The sequence below is a fragment of the Dermochelys coriacea genome, chromosome 10, assembly GCF_009764565.3.
Source record: "Dermochelys coriacea isolate rDerCor1 chromosome 10, rDerCor1.pri.v4, whole genome shotgun sequence".
Lineage (NCBI taxonomy): Eukaryota > Metazoa > Chordata > Testudines > Dermochelyidae > Dermochelys > Dermochelys coriacea.
Genome location: NC_050077.1, coordinates 16,803,435 through 16,826,344, shown reverse-complemented (window position 1 = coordinate 16,826,344; position 22,910 = coordinate 16,803,435). Strand labels below are relative to the sequence as shown.

General features: G+C 43.9%; 2 protein-coding genes across 3 annotated transcripts; one reads left to right on the top strand and one right to left on the bottom strand.

Moving 5' to 3' along the window:
- Positions 1-1,633: 1,633 nt before the first annotated feature.
- On the bottom strand, positions 1,634-10,260 carry ZP2 (zona pellucida glycoprotein 2). Of its 2 annotated transcripts, XM_038419972.2 has the most exons (18): positions 9,718-10,260; positions 9,556-9,632; positions 9,246-9,329; positions 9,075-9,169; positions 8,482-8,643; positions 7,854-7,898; positions 7,432-7,596; positions 6,946-7,042; positions 6,660-6,841; positions 5,581-5,710; positions 4,327-4,508; positions 4,156-4,247; positions 3,930-4,054; positions 3,334-3,523; positions 2,736-2,871; positions 2,560-2,656; positions 1,911-2,000; positions 1,634-1,816 (listed from the first exon to the last, which is right to left on the bottom strand). In XM_038419972.2, exons 1-18 carry the CDS (start codon positions 9,762-9,764, stop codon positions 1,674-1,676), a joined length of 2,139 nt encoding a protein of 712 aa, XP_038275900.1. In that variant the 5' UTR covers positions 9,765-10,260; the 3' UTR covers positions 1,634-1,673. The 2 variants fall into 2 exon arrangements, with proteins under 2 accessions (XP_038275900.1, XP_038275901.1); XM_038419973.2 differs by lacking the exon at positions 9,246-9,329 and having other exon boundaries at positions 9,718-9,876.
- A 7,099-nt stretch (positions 10,261-17,359) lies between these two features.
- ANKS4B (ankyrin repeat and sterile alpha motif domain containing 4B) lies at positions 17,360-22,852 on the top strand. The gene is made up of 2 exons (XM_038420136.2): positions 17,360-17,610; positions 21,471-22,852. Exons 1-2 carry the CDS (start codon positions 17,447-17,449, stop codon positions 22,555-22,557), a joined length of 1,251 nt encoding a protein of 416 aa, XP_038276064.1. The 5' UTR covers positions 17,360-17,446; the 3' UTR covers positions 22,558-22,852.
- The last annotated feature ends 58 nt before the right edge of the window (positions 22,853-22,910 follow it).

The window sequence follows — 22,910 nt, the reverse complement described above, 5'->3', positions numbered from 1 at the left end:
GTAAAATGCTGAATATGAAAGACTTACTGATTTGAGTTATTTTTACTTTCAAAAATAAGCTAATTCGATCCTAATAAATCTCATAAGAAGCACTGCTTGGGTTTAGAGCCTAAATTTTACTGTCATGTTCTTTTTAATTTGACATGCTGTTTTATACTTTAGTATTGCTGGTGCACAGCATGCCAGAATTAGTAATACAGTATTTAAATACTAGAATGTTGATGTTGACAAGTTTTGTCTTCTGCCCGCTTTATTATTGCTATTGTACTTTATTTCCATAGTAAGTGTTCCTGCTTACAAAAATTGAGGTAAGTAAATAAATTGTCTAATGGTAGTAGGAAAGTAACATAAGGATTTTAAGCTCAAACCCAGGAATGTCAATGCTAGTGCAGCATACAAGACTGCAGCTAATAAACCTGAGGTTATTTTTTACATGTAGAAAGTAATGGAAAGGTGAAAACGCTGGAAACAAAATAGTATATTATAGACATGCCATAATACAAGTCTAAATAATATGACAAAAATCAAGTTGATGGCAGTCAAAACTAGCTGTTATTACAACATTGTGTTAAAGTAAATAAATTTTTCTGAAAAAAACTTAATGTTCCATTTTGGAACAAAAAATTTCAGTCTTTCCTAAGAAGTTTCAAGCAGCTCAGATTAATCAGCCTCCTTGTACTATTGCCATTTTGAAAGTTACATGGGCTCCCTGTGTTCCTAGTTTTACCCATCTTGACTAACTTTTCTAGTTCCACTAGGTACCACTTTAAAGAGGTCATCTTCAATACCACTAGCATAAGTCAAGCCGAAATAAGACCACTCAAAGAAAAGCAAGCTTATCTTCTAGACAAAGACACTGGTAGCCTGTCAGATCATCATCACAGCTAGTCAGTGATCAAGGACCAGCTTGAACTTCACTTAGCACCTTGAGGAGCAGACTGCCATGCGTCTTCTCAGTCAAGTGGGTTTCAGTAGGAATGCTCACTGCCTTACAAGATTTGGCCTCTATGCCAGCATAACAATTAGAGGAGTTACAGCCTGGGAGTAGAGAGCCCAAAGATGCTCAAGATTTCCATGAGTCTTATTGCAACAGAAGGCAATTCTTAAAAGAAGAAAGATCATGGCTTCATGTTCCTTGCTTCTGACTAGAGTTGCTCTTTTGTATGTTACACAACACTGTATAACCCTAACTAGAACAGGTCAGTACAAGTGTGTAACCCCTACCAACATGATCTGCATTGCTGAATGCATGTGTAAACATACTGCCTGTGCAATTGTAGGTGGAGCTGTGGGCTTGCTGCAATCACTTCCATCTATATATCATGTCCATTAGAGTGCATTGGATTCACAAACGCTTAAAGCAGGGACACCATGGTTGTCCAGAGAAAACTTGTGTGCCAGGACAATGGCAGGGCCCACTTCTGGTACAACACACACACACACACACACACACACACGTGAGTGTCCGGGGAAACGTACATATTGCTCAGCAGCAAGGATCCTGAGAGATTTTACTGCATAGGCTTGACGATTTCCATACCAATCCAGGCTTTAGGATGATCATGAAACAATTCAGTGGAGGATCATGATAGAAGTATTTCAGAATAAGATTCTACTATGAACCAATGCATCATGCATGTAGTAGTTTATTTTGTCACAAGTCATTTAGTGCATCACTTTCCCCTTACAGCTTTTGTCCTCTTCAGATTTTTAAAGAGAGCCACTGACACCAGTGCAGTGACCATCAGGCCAAGGACCACAGTAGCTGCTGCTACTACTACAGTGGTCCATGCTCCTTCTCTCAGTTGAGTTTCTTCTGTAGGGAGGAAAAAAAAAAAAAAAAAAAGTAGAACCACAAAATTAGTGGCCAGATTCTGCAACATGCATCAGCGAGGGCATTTGTTCCATACCTTGGGCTGAAGGCCATTCATCCGCTACAAAGCTAACCGGACCAGGTAAGCTTGCTACACCAGAGTTCTCCGCTTGCATCACAACAACATCTGCAAGAGATTAGTCACCACAGAATTCTGACTAACTGGAGTCTGGAAATCCACAAATCTAGCAAGCTAACTGGCTATATTCCAGTTCTGTCCGGAGACCACCAACAGGAATGATTCAAGGTCTAGACATGGCCTACAAAGTGGTGGAAAAGTGGGTTGTTTAGTCCAGAAAAGACCACTGAGGGGTCCCTTACTTTGACATGCTTGAAGGTTTTCCCCACTGATATAAAGAAGGTGATCCAGCACTGTTAAGGAGAAGAAATCAGGGGCTTCAGTCACAGCAAGGGATGTTTAGGTTAGGAAAGGTTTCTCTCCTAACATCTAACGGCAAGGGTAGGCAGGCACTGGAACAAGTTACCCAGATGGTTTGCAGAATTGGACACTGGTGGTTGTTCAAGACAAGTAGAGCTAGGCTAGATAGTACTTAGTCCTGGTTGAGTGCAGGAGACTGGGCTAGAAGACCTAGCAAGTTCCCTTTCACACCTACTTTTATTATTCTGTTGTGGTAGGACAGCATGTTTACGTGACATTCTAGTTGCCAGCAGTGATTAAATCCTACCTCGTTTGCTTCTGGCAGAGGGAGGACATCTTGTTGAACACAGAGGGGAGTCTGGATGAAGACCGTCACAGAGAAGAGCACTGCAGTGGAAGTACACCTAGAGCAAAGATAAGGGAGAGACATTTGGAGCACAGGAAGCCCTAGCATTTAGCTAGGGCTAGAGGGACTGCACTTACTAGGCTAGTGAGAGCCTTGTCACCCGCTACAAAGGCAAAGGTCTTCACTTCAAATCTCTGGCGATAGTTGGGATAGCTGACTGCAAGGCCCACTGGATGAAATGCAGTTCTGTAGTTATCCAGTTCATAGTCACACCTACAGGAGATCACGTAGAAAGTCACGAGGAGAGGGGAGAAAGGCAGCTTCTCAGAGAGGTCAGAGTTGAAATCAGGCAAGAAGAGCGTCTTGGAAGGTTTGCGTCATGAACGTTCAAGTTTAATATTTAGTCCATTGCCCAAGAGACCTTCAATACCGTTTCCGAGAGGTCTGCCAGAGCTTGCAAGACTGCATGAGGACAGCAATTCATTGAGGCTTTGAGTCACTCAGTTGTGAGCCATTATTTGAGTGACAGTTGGAATTTACACTTTAGTCCTCGAGCATGTGCACTCTCAAATGTCTAGCTTGACCTAAGGCTACGGTGACCTACACCGTGATCAGATCATAGCCAGACAGCAACCCTTTGCTCCTACATCCATGTGAGGAACCTTGCTCTCACAGCTCCGACGCTTGAGCAGGCCAGCCTCACCTATGTTCCTACAGGAGTTGGAATATACCTACCCATCCACAACAATGTTCCACCGGGGCAGAGAGTTTGGATCTTGCGATGTTGTTGCCCAACAGTCATCCAATACCAGTCGGATGTTGGGGTCATTGCGGTTCAGAACTTGCACTTCCAAGAAGATTGGTTGCCGCAGATATTTCACAATAGGGTACTGGTCATCACTGTAGGGCTGCACATAGGAGTCATCTGAAAAAACCAAGCATGGTGGAGTTGACAGCCCAGTTCACAATAGGTAGGAATCTCAATCTAGAGAGCGATGAATAAGCCAGCTATGCAAGAAATCTGGTACTGTATGTGCCTAGACGGACACAGCTAGTGGGTGCTTTAGTTGAACTCCTTGCATAGGGAGAGCAAAGAGCCTCTTAAACCCGACATCCCTACTGGATTCCCCCATAGCAAGAGGCTCTATTAAAACCTAGCCTGCCAGGTCTAGGTCACAGACCAGCAGTGAAGGATTCATGCCACCCCCAGAGACATTTTGCTACCCAGGTCTACTTCTCTGGATAGTAGGGACTGAAGAGCTCCTTTGACTATGGAGGGAATCACTTCCTTTCTGCCCTGGACACGATTTGTGGCTAGATGCAAGCTTTACCTGGATAGATCAGCAGGATCAAGGAGAGAGGACCCTGATTTATTGAAGAAACTGGAGGAGGGAGACTGCTTATCCTTGCGCTCAGGGACGCATCACCACTTTTGTAGGTGCACACTACGGTTAGCCTGAAAAACAGAATGCTCAGCATCAGGTTAGCTGGCCATTTGCAGTCAGTCACTTTGCTTAGTGTTGTGATGGGCTTTCACCAGCAGAGTTGTGGACTGACCTGAATTCACTGTCCCTAGAAATCCTGCGTGGCGGTTGATCTGCCCACAAGGCACGCACTTCATTCTCATAAGTTGTCCTCTCGCCTTCAAACTACAGGGAGGGGATACAGGAGGATTAGCGACTGCCCTGCCACTGGAGCGCCTTCAGCGGTCACTGTCCCGACACTTACCCTCTGCCTTGTCCCACACCTGTTCAGTGGGACATGAAACCGAACCATGTCATTGGAGGGAGACTTGAAGACTGGTTTACATGTAGGATCTCTTAGCCTGATGGTATCCAAGTCTAGGGCTGGTTTTGTCCTGTCACTGTGTACTTCAAAGTCCATGTAGCCATCCTGAGTGCACACAGCAGCTGAAACATTCAAGGAATTGGGATGGGTTGCTGTCGGGGGACTCCAGTACATGGGGCTACGACAGCTCCTGCCTCAGTTCAGTGAGGAACTACACCAAGCGTTTTAGCTGAGCTGTGCGCGCAGGGGCCCCGACTACCCTAGGAGTTGTTCTGCACCTACTGGGTTGTTTCTGGTCTCCATTTTGTATAGCATGACCTGGAGGGCAAGGATCCTGCAACAGCTCATGCCAGGAAGCTCAAGGACCCATAAACTGCTCACAAAGCAGTGCTCTAGGAGGATGAATCAGATTGGAGGGCAGGCTGGAGTCTGCCCATTAGCCTGCCCTAACCAGCTCAGACAGGGGAACCTGGTGTATGGTTCTAGTCTATTACCTACCCCATAGAGCAGGGAAACAAGGGCTGGGTGTCACAGCACCAGAGCCAATCCTTAAGGGAGTATAAGGGGAGGAGCAGGGCAGAACAGACAGCCCTCCAGTAGCTGCTGAGTGGCTGAAAAATGGGGGGGGGGGGGGGAAGTCCCCAGATGGAGTTGTGATTGGTTGCGCCTTCTGCCACCTCCATGAAAAGGGAGCTGTCATTACTGCGTGGGCTCTCAGAGGAGAGAGGTGATCAGACTGCGTGAAGCCTCCCATCACCAAGCAGGTGGTCATGTCCAGGTCACCCAAATGTCAACCCAAGAAACTGTCCTTACCAGCAAAGGAAGGGCATCTCTATTAGACCCAGGAAACATGACTGCAGCTAAATGGGCTCCAAGACACAGGTGCAGAGAGCCCCTACATCGGAAGTTTTGCTTGCTAGCTACTAGGAGCTTGCACCAGACATAGCTGCACTTTTAGCCATAGGTTGAGCTCAGCTACATGTTCCCATCAAAGACAGAAGCTCCAGATTCAGAGAGTAATGTGCTGAGGGTTCACTCAGTCTCCTGCATTAAGGAAATTCATTTCATGGAGCCACCGAGTTGCAACACTGCAAATCTTGGAAGCTTGAAATCTCTCATGTAGACCACCACTCCAGGGACAGCTAAAGCTGCACTACTACAGAAAGAGTTCCCAGGAAAAACAGACCGTCTTACCTATTGGTGCACGTTGCTCACAGGGACACTCTGGATAAGTCACCATTGACACCATTTCTCCATGGAAGTTGAAGGTTAACCTTAGAGATGCCATGTATGACTGAAGTCCAAAGCAGCTCTCCTCATACAGCTAGAAGAGAGGGAGGCCATGACATTTCGTAGCTGAGGAGTTTGTTGCAGTTCTGTCCCCTTGCAGGGGAAGTTAAGACTTTGCCTCTGAATCAGTCATCATTTGGATGGGACTAATCTAGCCAGGAATATTAGTGCCTCAGAAGGCTACTCATCAGCCATACCAATACATCTCCTGGGTCAAGTAATAGGGATTTGGAGAGTTTGAAATCAGTAACAGACTGGAACTGGAGTGTCTGTTCCTGGAACGATGCATGTTCGACCTAGATGGACCCATGTTCTGTCCACAGAACCATTCCTGACCCCAAACGGACATTATCAGCAGCAACACAGCATGGTATGCCCTCCCCTTCATATCTAAGCGTTATGCTAGCTTCCTCTTGTCCTTGCCTCTCATCCCATCCATTAGGGAGAATCTATATCCTTCTGGAGAATTTCAGGAGGGTGCTTCAGGATTAGGAATAGCAGACAACGCCTGTCCAGGCGAGCCCAGGGGTTGAGCTACTGGCCTGACAAGACAAGGGAAGGATCAGGACTGTGGATACTAGAACAAGTAGCCTGAATTGGAGGGAGGTAGCAAGGGGTAGTTTGTTGACGGACCTTGCTAGAATGGTCAGCAAGGAAGATTTCTAGGAGCTGTATCTGGAGAGCGCTGGTAGAGATGGGGCTTGTGGGGGGTGTCAGGAAGGAGGTTGCCATAATGGGGACAGTTTTAGCTGTATTAGATTAGGAAGATCTAGGTGGTTGTGGGGAGGGGGTACCTACAGCTGCCAAGTGGTGGCATGAGAAGGACTGACTGTCTAGTCAGTGCCTTGGTATTGACCCAGATCGGATTGAGCGTAACTAAAGCCTTCTCTGCTCCATCTGTGGTCTGCACTTCATTTCAAAAAGAAAGAATGGCAATTGTGACCTTTCCTAAAGGAGATATTACTAGTTTGTAGGGCGCTTACTCTGGACTTCAGGATTCTTTTGTTGATGTGCAGCTTCACGCCCCTTCTTGTGTCCAGAGCAATTCCATTTGCTTGGAGTTGGGTCATGGGAATGTTTCTGTTTTCTATACTCACACCAGAGAGGATCCCTGGGAAAGCTGGGATGGCAACAATCATGTGTGTGGAGTTGCAGGTTGCTGGACCTGCAAGAAAGCTCTGTTAGTTTCCATAGACCTTTTAAGGTACAAGCCCCTCTAGGGTCAACAGAGGGACCAGCTTCCTCTGTGAGGAGGAGAGGAAGCGTTACCTGGTGCACAGATCATTCTCGATTCTACAGTTAGTCGCTGGTCAGGAGGCCCATATGAAAGCTTGAGTGCCACAGTATATAGCATCTGGTTGTCTTGCTGCAGAGGATAGATACGGTTGAGAACAGCAGGTTATTCCCAGTGCCAGGTATAAGAGAAGTCTATTAGGATTCAGTAAGCTAGGCTGTAGTTCTGAAGAGACTTCAGAGGTTATGAGAAGCCTTGCAGGGCACATTAGCCACTGGAGTAACTCTCTAGCCATTTCCTGTTACTCCTACACAGAGGAGTTCTTGGGAAGGGTGTACAAGCTCCATTCTAGGGCCTCATGCACCACATGGATTCATAGCCAGAAGTCAAGCTGCAGCTGTCCGAGTAGGCAAGTAGCTCTCACACACTCCCGTTTCCAGATGCCCTAGTGGACTGCATGTAGAGTCAGCCTAATCAGACTGTCCTTGCCTTTTGGCCTCTAGACGGTCTTGTGCACCTACCTTGTAAGAGGCGACTCCAGTTGCACCAAAAGAAACCTGGAAGATTAGGTTGTTGCTGTCAGCTAGGAACGTATACCCTTGCTGCATGGCTTGCCGAAGGCTTAGCCTGTGTGTTCGGGTTCCATCATCTATGGACAGTATCCAGGCCATCTGAGATTCTGCAGTCTGCAATTTGAGACTTCTGGTCAGTCAGGCATAAGGTTTTTCATTACCGAGCAAGGGGGTTATTGTTAGTTCTTGTCTTTAAGAAGGGTCAAGGCTGTGAGCAGCAGCTTGGCTAACCAACGCTAGAGAGATACAGAAGGGGCCAGTTTGCTACTTTAGCAAGCATCACCAAAGTGGCAGTTTCTACATGCAGCAGTTCTAGTTTAGAGGCATGTTACTTTGCACACCCAGCCCCCATTTTGACAGAAGTTTCATACCATGTGTTCATCAGCAAAACTGGGAAGGAGTCTCGGAAATACAACCTGAAAGAGAACGGGACAGCAGCTGACTTCAAAGCACACAGTTCAAAGAGCTGATGATGAGGATACCACCAAGCAAGCGTTCCATTCACCATGGAAAAAGGAGCCTCTAACCGATTAGAGAGGAATAGAAGCTTCCGGGGAGTCTTCTGAGGCAGTGTGCTGCAGTGGCTAGAGCCCTGGCTTGTTTCTGGAGGGACAAGCTGGGGAAGCAGCAAATGCTGTTCTCCCCCTGTAGTTTAGGGCACCCGTGCCCAGGTTGACAACTACTGGCCATTAGCCAATAGAGGCGTCTACATAACTCAGTAAGCTGTGCCAAGCCTAGCCAGGCAAGCCCTTAGAAGTGCACAAATGATGAGGTGAAGGTAACTAGCAAGAGTTTTCACAAATAATAAGACTAGTCTTTAATCCGAGTCTTCCCAGAGATCAGGAAGGGGAAAATCCACTATTTCCTTACTCCCACCACCCAAAGAGAGTCTACAGACACATCCTTAAGATTTGAGTGAGATGCCATTGAGTTGTCAGACTCTTCTCTACAGCTAAGCTCTGGTGGGTTTCCAAGGGATTGTCAAACTGCCCCACTTACTGCCATGAAGTCTTTTGTACAGTTTGTAGCGCCTGTAAAAACGGTAGGGACAACTTCATCTGCTTGAAGAGAATCACAGCCAATACTGTAGGTTACATTCTTGTCCCTTGCAATGGTTTTGTTGAGCACCAGCAGCTCTATTCTCAGCTGGTGTTGGTCATGCTATAGCAACAGAACACATTGGTCAGAATAAGACACAGTGGCACAGTTGTCCATTACTAGATGTTGCCTCAGGTCAGCAATTAGAGCCAGCCCTCAGAGGCCACATGTTCAAGCTGAACATTTGCTTCAGCTGAATGTTAGCTGTCTGTAGAAGAGGCAGGGTTAGTTTTCAAAAGTGCCTGCATTTGCATCCTTACTCAAAGGAAGCAATTTGACTAGTCATTATTATCTAGAAGCACCGACTCAGTGGGTGCTCTGGGACTGGAGCCTCCACAGGGGGAAGAGAAAATAATGGTGGGGCCAGGAAGGAGTCTTCCAGGAAGAAGAGATGGTACATTACATACCCAACTACAGTGTTGGGTCACTTTGTACGAGTCACTTTAGAGCCTAGATCAAGTGACCATGTTACCAAAGCAGAGGGACAGTTTTACCTCTAGTCTGGTGCAGTTCACATACAGAGCAGTTAGAGTCAGCCTCTCATGATCCACCATGTAGTCACAGTCTACAATCTCTTCACCACTTGCATCTAGAAAGAGTAAAGTGGTCAGCTATGCTGCTACAAGTTGCCTTGAGAACCTAGCTAAACATGCAGCACTACATACCAACTACATGGACCTGCCAGAAGTTGCTTCCAAGCTCTCTGGGAAACCCAATCAACATTTTGTCAGTGTGACAAGACACTGTCCCTACAAAAGGAAATGAACAGCCTGATATCAACTCCTTGCAACACAGATTAGTAGACCGCATACAGGCTATTAATACAATAAAACCCACTCACTCACTCACTCCAGCAAACAGAGAGAAGAGTCATTAGTTCTGAACACAACCCAGGGTCAGTAAAACTATCTGATCAGCCTCAAGACAAGTCCACTACACCCCCCCACCCCCCGATCAGAAGAATATCCTGGTTACCTGGGAAATCTAGAGCCATGGAACTATTAACACCAGCTGTCAAGGGCACTATAAGGTAACCAAGTAAAAAAAGCAGCCTGCAAACAAGAGAGAAGATGCTCAGAAGCCAGCACAGCAAATAGAACCCACCCTATACACACACACAACCCACCCCACCCTTACCACATGCTGTCAAAGGACCAGCCTAGCTGGAATACAGGTAACCTCATGGCTGAGATTCAAGCCACCCACATGAAGACACCAGAACAACTCACTCCCTACTCAGCTACAGGGGTTATATACGAGGGGCTGCAGCCCCAGCACACCAGCAGCTCTTGGAAAACACCTGGGATGCTTCCTCATCACCTGCTAGCAGGTGGCTCTGAGGCTGATGGTTTGCACCTGGCCCTGCTCTGTGCTGCAATCAGTGAGGAGGGGGCGGCTTAGGGACAAAGCTCCTCTTTCAAGGGGATTTTATGCCCCTTTGCACAATTTTCTGTTTCCCTTCACTTTTAAGATTATTTTTGGTATCCATTTCTCCTTTCACCCTGCTCTTCCACTGCCTTTCTCCCTCCGCTGGAAGATGGGGCAAAATAGCTGACGAGCTAGAAACAGACAAACACTTTGTGTGGCAGCCTTAAGCTCCCCTAGCCCTTTGCCTCTTACCAAGGAGAACACTTGGCATTGCTGGGCTCTTCTGCCCACTAAAACAGCCTTGTGCTCAGCTGAGGAGCCCTGTTATCTAGGTTACCTGCACTGATCACTAGACCAATATTGATTGCCATCTTATTTCTATAAGCCTCTCTGAGATATTTATTTTATCTTTCAGCTTTACTGATGTTCTTAAATTCACCAGGACTTGTAGAAAAATGCAGAGAATCCTATTTTTAAAAGGGATTGACTTCTCAGAGATCAGAAAATGGAAAGATTCCTTGTAGGAACTGTAGAAAATTTTAAGATTAGAGATGGTAATTAGTGAATGGGATGTTAAAATGGTGCATGGGGGAATTGTGTAGTAGTTTTGTTCAAGATCTAAGTATCTTTAGACATCGACGTATCTTTCTTTCTGCGGTTTATATAATCATACTCAGAGTTGCTCTTAGGGACCTGTAACTTGCAGTCACATTTGGCAAGCCCTCACCCTCTGATAACAGCATTATGGGTAGGAACAACAGCTTGAAAAGGAAGAAAAGAACTGGAGTCCCAGATGCTGATGGGGACCAAAGCGTTGGGCGCTCGGATAATAAATGGTGGCAGGCAGCTGGCAGTGTGTTTGCTTGTCACCAGTGTTCTGCATAGCCGAGCTTCTATAGCACCAGCACACGGTGATACTGTAGCTAGTTTGGGAACCTACATTATTTGACACGGAATGGATGGGTCATTACACAAAGTAAAACTATTTCCCCATGTTTATCCCGCCCCCCTCCGCCTCGTTCCTCAGACTTTCTTATCAACTGCTGGAAATGGGCCACCTTGATTTTCACTACAAAATGTTTTTCTCCCCTCTTTCCCCCCCCCCACTCTCCTGCTGGTAATAGCTCATCTTAAGTGATCACTCTCCTTACAGTGTGTATGGTAACACCCATTGTTTCATATTCTCTATGTATATAAATCTCCCCACTGTATTTTCCACTGAATGCATCTGATGAAGTGAGCTGTAGCTCACGAAAGCTTCTGCTCAAATAAATTTGTTAGTCTCTAATGTGCCACAAGTACTCCTTTTCTTTTCGCAAATACAGACTAACACGGCTGCTACTCTGAAACCTGTTCCTTTAGGGTAATCATTGTCTATATGAAATAATGGGAAATTCGGAGTTAACACTGTCACACACCACTATATCAAGTGGGCATGGAAAGGCAACGCAGAACATATGGTGCCTAGATTACTCACTACCTATTATGGCAATGGGTACTATCCAAAATCCTAAAATATATTAGATCAGATACTGGCTAATCTTAGTAGCAATAAAGTAAATGGGAACTGCTATTGACATCAGTGGGACTAGCATTTGGCCCATTTTGGGTAAGAAGTACACTTTTTTGAAATCCCTGGAACAATAAGTCACAAAAGGTGAGAGAGGTTTGCCATCTTCTCTCTGAATTATATACCTGATATTTCCAGTTTAGGGCCAAATTGTACACTGTTGCACTCACTTGATTCCCCAGGGCCTGATTCAAAGTCCCTGGAAGTCAATGGAGAGACTGGGCTAGGAGGAAAGCTAGCTGGTTGAAGCTCAGTCTAGGTAAGACAAAGGTAGTGCTGGTAGTTTGGGGAAAAACAACAGGAAGAGGTGGTGGAGATGATCCTGATCATTTAACGGAGGGATATGCCTTCCTTTTGCTTCTACATTTCACAAACTAGTGATCTTATCAGATCTGGGTGGCTTCTGGATATCTAGCAGCAGGTTATAAACAGAATAGAAAGCTCATGTTAGCTTAGGGTAGGGATGGACCAGTCAATGTATAAGAAGGATAGAAGGAAAGAAACATAACATAGAGGAACCTGCAGCTCCAGAAGCCCATTGTCTCAGTCTTTTAGCTTATGAGTTTTTCGAAGGCGATTAACCAACAATATGCTAAGATAATAAATAGTTGCTTTATTATATTTCTGAATTTAAAATGTGCTACTTAAACTTCAGAAAACAACCACCATTCCTCGTGTCAGGAAATTAAAGTCAACCCACTAGGATTGTAGAAACATGAAAGAATAATTAGGTTCTTTAGTGCTGTAGGAAAAAATAATTAATTCAGGACTTAAACTATAGAAATATTTGCCATCTATTTTTTAGGGTCTTCTATAGTGTTGATCCCTGCAGTATCTAAGCTCTGTTATTATCTGATGAATAATATCACTTCCATTGCAGAAGACTGGCACATCTCCCATGCTTCAGCATTTGTCTTTTTCCCTTTGATTTTCTGACTTTGGAGGAAAATGTCATTGTCCAAGACTAGCCCTGAACACCTGAACTCACTGAGGCAGTGAATTAGCAATTCAGGAAAACTCCGCTCCTCTGAGCATGAGCACAGTTTTCTGTGAGCCTTGAATGTCAGTTTATGTCAGACATTAATAGGAGGCAAGAATTTCAGATGGCAAGAAGGGCAATGTTCTCTTTCTATTCAGTGCTGTTTGCACTACTAAAGTTATCAGGGAGAAAAATGAATCTGCTGAGTGTACAATCAGGAGTACAAAAAGCAAAAGAACAGATCATGTCCTCTGCTCCTAAGCACTAACAGCAGGAAAGAACATTGTTGGTTAGAAGGAAGATCAGTCTAAATGAGATCACACTCCTCCATTTCCTCTGGCCCTACAAATGCCTCTACATATGTTCTTGTGAGTATCAGAAGGATGGATGGGTAGTAAATGGGTGGGACTTTGTGAGAGCTGGCATCAGCTCCCGCAATCCTGCAATGAGCTGTGCCCAAGCAGACCCCTGTGCCTGCAGAGAGCCCCACTGACTTCGCTTAAATGGAGATCATTGCAGGAGGGGGCCTTGGTCCACATGTTCACATTCTCCTGCTCTATGCTCTCAAACCCCTCACTGGGAGCCCAGAGGGGAGATGTGGGGGAGACGACTGACCCAAGCACTGTTAAGAGTTCATTTGGGACTGCAGTGGGAGTTTTGCTTGTGTAAGGACTGGACGGCTGAGCTCTTGCTGTTGTTAGCAGTTGTTGTTGTCGTCATCAAATCATGTAGCCACAATTACCCAGTGTGACTGGATTCATTCATCTCCGAGCCTATTAGCAGCAGTGCATTTCATTAGACAAACAGAGGGGACACACTTTCTTCCCCCTCCTATAGCTTTACCATACTGCAGTTACCATTCACAAAAGGTGCAGTCAGGAAATGGTGTGCTAGATAATAGCTCATGCAAAACAGATGGCACAACAGCTCTGTCTTTCTCTTGGGCATAAAGAAAAACAGGGCTCTGAGTTGTCTGGAACTGTTGTGAATAAAATTACTAACAAATGGTTCTTAAAATCCGAACAGTGTGTCTATCTGCCTATATTTTATTTATATCCGAACCTTGGAAAAAAATAGGAAAACAATAATCATGGATGTTGAGAAATCCAATCACAGATAAAAACTGCTAGTTAAATAATCCATTAATTTACAATGGCACGTACAACAGCAGCAGAGTTTCTCCTGAGCCTGGTAAGACATTTCAATTTGAAGTGGAATGGTTTGGAACTTCCTTTCAGCACAAAAAGAAAAGCTTCATTCTGACCGTTCAGGGATGTTAAAAAGTTCACAGTTTTGAGCTCTCCTCTAAAAAGAAAAATCTCCATGCAGGCTGAAAAAAATCAGCTCATTTGACCCTGAATCATTTATTACATTTTAAGCTGAAGTTTTTAGAAAGACGACAAAAATAAAGACTACCAAACACCGGGATTTTAGAACTAAATGAAGTTTTTGTTTGATTTTTTTGTGCTGCCTGTTTTTGTGACATAAATAACTATAAGGCTTGTGAAGTCCTGTAGTTTCTTTCTTTTTGAAGTAAGTTTTGCTTTGCCTCCAATTAAAATTTTCAACAAAAAACCTGTTTCATCGGAAGGATTAACATTCTAAACAAAAGTGGGTTTTTTTCATTTTGAGAAATTAAGAGTACTCAGAGATCAGTGTTTTGTGCTACAGGAGCCAATAAATTTGTCTTTATAATAGAAACCAATAATTTTGGAGAGCCATATAGAAAATATTATTTTGTAACTTCCTAGTTTTAAGGCAACTAAGGGATATAGCTAACAATTTAAAATTCAAGCCCACACTAGCCAGTGTCTCGTCTCTCATATCATGCACTTACTGTATACCTGGATCAGGGCACTGCAGGGTTCATCCAGCCCTAGCTCAAAACACAATTCCACTTGTATGGGCAGCCCCTGTCTCAATCTCCATGGGCAAATAACATCATCACCAGCAATAGTTTTCTCATCAGATACTTTATATAAATTTATTTCATTTGCCAGTGGCTGTGTTTACTGCTTCCCCTGCTTCTGAGCTAAATATGGAAAAGGCAAACCATAGCCGTATGAAGCCATAGGCCATGTATGACACAGTATATAATTTTAATGTTTGGCATCAACATTTCTTGAGACGGGTCAATTTTTTTTCTTCGCTGGATACTGCTAGCTCTTTTTATCTATTAATGATCCAGTAAGCCTAGGATCATAGCATCAAAGAACTGGAAGGGACCTCAAGAGGTCATCTAGTCCAGTCCCCTGCACTCATGGCAGGACTAAGTATATCTATGCCATCACTGACAGGTGTTTGTCTAACCTGCTCTTACAAATCTCCAGTGATGGAGATTCCACAACCTCCCAAGGCAATTTATTCCAGTGCTTAACTACACTGAGAATGGCTGAGATACCCTGGGAGATCTAGGGAAAGGTCAGATGGAAAAGGGGTTGATGATGTGGATAGGTGTCCTCATCCAGTACTGTTAGGGATGGACTGGACTCCCTTCCCCTTTAGTAAGAAAGTAGGCATCCAGGGCCCATGAAAAAAGGGAAGTGAGCTGCCACAGAATATAGAGAAAGGGCACGAAGTAGGGGAGCCGGAGAATCCTAGAGGACAGGATACAAAACCGGGGATGAAAAAGGGGAATGAACATTCCTGAGGAGAAAGTGAAGAAAAGGAAGAACTGGCCAAGCAGGCATCAGAGGAAAAGGAAACCTGAAAGTATTGGAGGAGGATGGGCTGTCTAGAGAATGTTCACTACCAGGGCCTTGATAGGAGGAACCCCAAGATACATTGGTAGGGCAAGGAGAATGAGGGGAAATGAGATGATGAAGGGCTAGAACATGCCCTGCCCCAAAAGAATGAGGGCAAGGGGGAGGAAACTAGATCCCTGAATTGCCCCTGGTGTGAAGACCAGTGATCTGAAACAGAATTATGGGCACATCTCCCACCCACAAAGTGTGAGTTCAGTGGGTGGAGGCAGGATAACCACCCTGGGGGCAAGCACAGGAAAAAGGTACCTGGTGGCACTTCTAAAGAAGAGCAGGTGCCAGGGAAAAGAAACCTCAGCATTCAACAAGCGAGGGAGGGAGGTGTGTGGCAGAGTGCTGGGAGTAACAGTGACCCAGCATGCTGATCTTTTAGGCACCAATAAGTTCTCCCAGAGAAGGCTGATTGGGGATATACAGTTAATTAGCTGATCAGGCTGGGAGGGCTGATGAATCAGTTAGCCATCAGCCGAGAGGTATAAAAGAAGACGCAGGAAGGGAGTGAGGACCTGAGCTAGCTGAATATAGTAAGTGCTAATATATTGAGAAAGAGAGACTGCAGTTCCTCTCTGGCCCTGTGGAACAGAGCAAGAAGCACTGTAAATACTTTGCTGTATGACTGTATAGGTGGTAGTGATATAAATAAATTCACACAAAGTTGCCACTTACTGAAGAGTCTGAAAGGTTTCTGGGGCACCAGAGGATGGGATGGACCATGCCTTTACAGGATCAGTCTGGTCCAACTCTCTTTCTCCATATGGGAAAACATATGAAAAGATCAGCTCTTGAAGATCTCCTAACCAGCATCTGAAAAAAAACCTCATGTGTAGAGACCTCACTGGATTATGTGGTATGTATTGTGGGAAAGAAATGAGGGTTTACTGCAGTCAGTAATTAGACTCCTCACTCACCGAAAATGCTAGCTTTGTAATTGCTACCACTACTCTTCCTGGGAACGTAATACATAGTAAAAGGCTCAAATACTGTTATTCCTAATTATTGCATTGGGTTCTGTCAAGTGCAAATTAAATATAGAAAACAGTAAGGGGAGAAAATACGTCAAATGGCAGGTGTGTTGATCATGACCAGGATAGATGATAAGGGGGCATTTTATTACTCAATCTTCCTTAATTTCTCCTCAGCTTCTGCTTCAAAATGGAAGTTTACTCTTTCTATTTTGAATCTCCAAATTAGAATTAGTGTGCAATCCTGAAAGTCTTTACTCACACAGGTAGCCCTTACTCATACAAGTAGTCCCATTAAAATCAATGGGGCCACTCATAGGAGTAAGGGTTTGCAGGATCAGGCCCATAGGTTACATTGCAGGGAATGCTGTGTAGTGATTAGAACAGAGGCCTTAGGATACAGGACTACTGGGTACTATTTCCAGCTCTGGCATTAACTGGCTACATTACCTTAAGCAAGAAATTTAAATGCTCTGGGCCAGATTCCAAAAGTATTTAGGCTCTAACTTCCCTTGAAATCAATGGGAGTTAGGTGCCTCAATACATTTGAGCATCTGGGCCTCTATACTTCCATTTATCCATCTATAAGATAGGGATAACAATGCCTATTACATTAATCAATATTTGTGAAGCACCTTAAGATCCTCGGATGAAATGGGCTACGTAGTTGCAAAGTGCCATATTCTTGGGTTTATTTCCATCTTATGTGACAGACGGTGGGACTTCAATGTAAACAGCTTCACCAGTAATGGTAAATGCTGCCCAGTCTAAGGTATGCTTCTTCCTCCATCATTTCACCTGTCAAAATCAGGATTCGTCTTAACACCAGTGGTGAAAGCCTGGCCCCATGTAAGTCAATGGCAAAGTTTCCTATAACTTCAGCATAGTCAGAATTTCACCCCATATGTATAAAAAAAGGGAGTAGGGACACATGGTAGATTAACAAAACCCAGATGCCTTTCAGATGTAGAATACTGGAGTTAATGGCAAATGGCACAGTCATTCTTCTGGAAAACCAAGACACCTACAGCTGCTGCATTAACTATGCAGAGATCTGGACAAGTTCTATGGGGATGAACTTTGCCTTCTCGTTTCTATCCTGCTGAAGCTGACGTCTCGGCTTGTAATTATTAACTAACTATCCTGGTAGTGAAAGTGCGGCTGTGCATCTCAGCTGCAATTCAGAGCAAGAGACACAGCCTTGAGGACCTGGGAGCTATTGGAAATGTCAACCAGGTATCACAAAGCAGCTGCGGATGGCAACCTAGACCTGTTGAAAGAAGCCACCAGAAAAGATCTCAATACCTCAGACGAAGACGGAACGACACCCACCCTCCTGGCAGCTTACCATGGGTACCTGGAGGCAGTGGAAGTCATATGTAGGAGAGGGTAAGTACAGCAGTGCTTGGTCTCCCAAAGCCTGCTGGACAAAATTATAGCTAGTATTTGGCCTCCATTAATGCAAATTGTGGAGCAAACAGATCATTCCTTCTTCTCTAATTGATTTTAGATGTGACGCTGAGGTTATGGTGGTGGTGGTGGGAATGGGACTTAACATTTAAACCAATATTTGTAGTTTGTTTTATACCTGGTATCAGTAGCTTCTTCATTTCAGTTACGCTGACTTAGGCCCTAATCCTGTAAACTGCCCTAGGTGAACAGACCCCTGTATTCCTGTTGAGCCCCATTGATGTCAATGGGGTTACAGGGGGCTGCCTTCATGGAGCAGCTTCCACAATTAACACTTCAGGACAACAGGAGATTGGCCATTGACTTCAGTGGTGGGGATCACGCCCTTTGTTTTAATATTCCTTAGAAACTGGCTCAGCAGAGAAATGCCTCCTTGATGAGTCCACAGCAGCAAACAATACATTTTATCAAAATGTTAATGCCACTTGTTTCCATAGTACAGATATTTTGTAAATGTAAATACCTACAACCTCATGGTGATTTTCAGAAGGAAACCAGAATTGGGTGTTAGAGAGGATTGAACACAAAATTATGATTTCTCTGCTGTTCATAGTATTAGAAACAGTTGTAATGCCTGGATAGCATTCAGAGCTGTTGTTGGAGTTTTAGTTAAGCTTCTTGCAGACTGAAAAGGAATTAAATATAGAGTATACCTCCAGGAGCTTTCTCTACTTCGGTACTTGGTAGCTGTAATATTTCTAATGCTAATTCCTAAATGTACAAATAGTGAAAAATAACATAAAAAGTCACTCCCTCCTCTAGATTACCCACTGTATTCTGTCTTTTAGGCTTTGATCCTGCAGTAAGATTCACCAGAGGATACCCTTTTTTCCTGTGCTAGGTCCCATTGAAACAAATGTTCTTTCTAGTATGAGAGGGAAATTAAATCAATAGGTACTTTCATATGGGGTACAATAAACCAGAGGGAAGATCAGCAAACCAATGAAAAATTAATAGTTGTTTAGATGTGTTTTGTCTTTTTCTTAAAGACAGAATGTAAGCTATAGAATGCAAATGGATTCTGTGCATGGTAAAGCGTAACAGCTAGAGGTTCCTCTTTGCTCATTGATTTTAGGTGTGGCAGTAATAATACTTTATTACCCATAAAGAAGACCTATAAACTGTGTGGTTATTGCAATAACCTTAAGAGAAGTAAAAATAGATCCTGAGCTGCGGCCTATTGACATAGCTCTACTGAAGTTACCGAAGTCAGCAGAGCTACATCAGTTTACAGCAGCTGAATTTTTGACCCACAATGTTTAGAAGATAGAAGAGAAGGAGCAACTAACAGAGAAAAGGAAGATAAGATTATATTTTCCTAGGTTCCAATATCCCATGTTATGACATATAAATCAGGGCATGTGTCACAGAGCATCCAAACTTCCACAAGACTGTTTTCTCTCTTCATTTTTAATCTGATATCTTTTTAATTCAAATCATCTTGAGACATGACAACTTTGGGACGCTGTTGCCATTTAGAGCCTCAAATAGTAGTTACAGTTTTCAGGAACTTGTCATCCATTTTAACCTGAGATTCTCTGACTTTGTAGGTAGTCCACGGTGACTCAGAGAGACACTGTTCTAGTCTGAAAAATGTCCGTTTGGGTCTCTGGGAGATGCTGAATTTTGGAAGGTTTTAAAACGAGGCTTCAGTCAGATGGCATTTTCTTGGTAGCTATTATTTTTAATAAAATCCTCTTATCCTCAAAGCAGAGCAGCTTTCTACAGTTTCTGGACAAAGACACTCATATACAGTGGAAATTTTCCTCAGAATGGCTGCAGATTTCCAGGCTCTGTAGCTTGGAACGTATCCATACTAATGAAAAACAAAACCGCAGTAATAATGAGCCATTGTCATCTACATTGCACTTGCTCTCAGTCACGAAGGGTCAGATTGTGCCTGGCCTCTGTGTACTGCACAAGTGGAGGAGAAAGCAAGAAAGCTTCCCTCCTATTTGCAACCCCAGTGACTGGGAGAATCAGCTTCCTTTGAGTTATCAGGCCTGCTGCTTCCTAGTGTCCAAGAGTGCAAGAGAGCCCAAAGAGGGCAAACCCATAAACACATGACTACTTTTATCCATTGCCCCACTGAGTTGAGTTAGAATCAGCACCTAGTTTGCAAAGTGCTTTGAGATGCTAGGATGGAAGACATCAGAAGAGAAAAAAATTACAAATGATCAGTGGCTAAAATTATGGACATAGGCAACCACCTTTTTAATACACATCACAATGCGAGAAAGGATGGTCTAGTAAGGATGCTCGCCTTATTGGGTTTAATTCCATACTTCACCATATATTTCCCTTGGGACAATGGGCAAGTCATTTAGTCTCTGTGTGCTCCAGTTCCCTAGCTGTAAAATGAGAGTGGTAGCACTGTCCTATGTCACAGGGTTGTGAGGATACAGTAGAAGTTGTGAGGTGCTCAGATACCAGGGTAATGGGGGCTGAATAAATAACTTAGAATTAAAGGTGAATCATTTAAAGCATCCCTTCCAGTGACATTTGATGCCAGAGACTGATGCCTGCTGGAGATTTTGTGATGATACAATCTCTTTCATTCACATTAGGTGAACCATGCTCTGAACTTTAAAAGCTGTGGGAAAATGTGACCACACTGGTAAAAAGACGCACAACATTGCTATCTTTAGAGCCACTGATAATATCATTTAAGTCTGCCTAATATGAGAGAAAAGATTCCAAGTTATTCTAATCTATAGACATTAAGTTTGTGTGAAATTAATGCAAGAGGAAGAGAGAAATTATACTTCTCATTGGCTTTACTTTAAAATGAATGGACATGACAATTTTATTTTCAAATGAGTTTCTGCTTTTAAAAACCCAGAGGCAAAAACAGTTTAAGAAGAACAAACGAGCTGAAGAAAAATGATAGCTTCTCTCTGAACTATATTTAATTGTAGTGAAGACAAATGTGTAGCGTCAGGGCTTTGTTCCTAATAATTTACCTATTAACTATCATAAAAGTTGCTTCCATGGACACTGTAAGTATTTATTGAGGCAGTCAAATACAGTAGTCTCCACCCATTGTGCCTGCATTTTACATTCAAAAGGAAAGGCTCAGCAATAATTCTTAAAAACATTTTGAGTGAAATCCTGGTCCCATTGAATTCAATGAAAATTTTGCCATTGACTTCAATGGGGCTAGGATTTCACTGAATCTAGGGTCTGATCCTACTCCCATTGAAGTCAATGGTAAAACTCTCTGAGGTGCCCATCTGAGACACCATTCCTGACCAGCTTCTCCTTGGCTGGGGAGGTTGATGGTAATTTGTTGCTGGTTTACATGAGGCATGACACCCACGGGTTAGCTCAGTCATACTAGCTGGCTTGTTGGCAGGTGCAGCATGCCCTCACCCACTTCCCACCCCTCTGCTCAAGGGGATTAGTGAACAAGCATGGAAGACTTGGAGACAAGATCTGGGAAGCCCATGCCAGGGTACAAAGGAGGGTTCTTATGCCTTTGTGGGCCTTTAGTGCACATCATGTTCTAGCTCTAAGAGTTTGCCCAGCACCACAGAGGGAATTGGTGTTAGGGCTGGGATTAGAGCTCAGGCCATACATCCAGCCACGTTCAGCCCTGGACTAACCAGGTGCAACACCATTAAAGACAGTGGATTTGCACCCACTTGTCTTCAGTAGAGCTGCATCCACTTACAGCAGTGTTGAATTTGGCCCTGGATCACAGTTCATTCCCACTGCGTTGAGTGCTATGTTTGAGCTGTGTTTTGACATGTGCACCTTACTCCTATTTTGCTTTTCAGCGGTGACCCTGACAAGTGCGACATCTGGGGAAACACACCTCTCCATCATGCGGCTTCTAATGGTCACATTCACTGTGTCTCATTCTTGATTAACTTTGGTGCCAATATATTTGCCCTGGATAATGATCTGCGCACTCCTCTGGATGCAGCTGCCAGCAGGGACCAGCATGAATGTGTCAGAATCCTAGACAAAGCTGCTACTGAACAGAATGTAATGAATCCCAAAAGAGTGGCCAAACTCAAAGCCCAGGCCCTGAGGAACGCAGAGAAACAAATAAAAGAATGTGAAAAGCGCCAAGAAAAACACCAACATGAAATGACCAGGAATTATAAAAAAGAAAAGTATGGATCAATGAGTTCTGCCAGTGAGACAGCCTCCAGAACAAAGGTGTCCAATTTCTTTATTTCTAATACATTGGGCTCTTTCCCCAAAAATCTGAAGGACACTTTCAGGATGAAGGCAAAAAAGAAAGATGAAAACACAGATGATCAGGAAGCGCAAAGCAATGGCCAAGAAGATGACAGGGCTGGGCGAACTACCGTGATGGATGTATTCAGTGAAAAAGATGAGGATGAATTATGTAATTACTTTAAAGGGAAAAATATTTCCGAAGATGATAGAGAGCAGGAGCATGTGTCTATTTTCAAACGGCCAGGTCTCGGCAATATTGTGTTTAGACGGAATTTGGCCGCAGGGATAAATGCTGAAGAGATGTTCTCAGAGAAAGAAGAAATAAGTTTTAAAATGCCAACTGAGCTTTTTCGGCATGAAAGGGCTGAGAGTGCAAGTGAGCTAGACACTGAAAATGATTTTGATGTCCCTTGGAATGAGGATGAAATTGGATGGGATGACGATGAAACAGAGAGCACCCCTCTTGAGGTATTTCTGGCATCACAGAATCTGAATGAGTTTGTTCCTGTCTTCATGAGAGAAAAGATCGATTTAGATGCCCTCATGCTATGTTCTGATGAAGACCTACTGAGCATACAAATGCAGCTGGGCCCAAGGAAGAAAGTCCTCAGTGCAGCAGATAGAAGAAAGCAGGCACTGGAGAAACCTGGAAAGCTTGTAGATACTCGCTTATAAATAAATGTGCCTGTTGCAGTAACTATGCATTAATTCACCATGCTTTTGCTATTTTAAAGCCATGTATGGTTCTTTTCAGGCATCTTCCACAGGAAAAGACAAAGAGGTTTCCAGCTGATTAACCATGCACAATGGGACCAATAAAGAACATCAGTTTGAATGGATGACCTTTAGCTCCTGACAAAAAGAAAGAGTATGCAGATAGGTAACAAAGAAAGGGCCAGAGAATGTTGTGAATGCCAAGAGTATAACAGGGTTCAAAAAGCACTAGATAAGTTAATGGAGGATAGGTCCATCAATGACTATTAGCCAGGATGAGCAGATATGGTGTCCATAGCCTCTGTTTGCCAGAA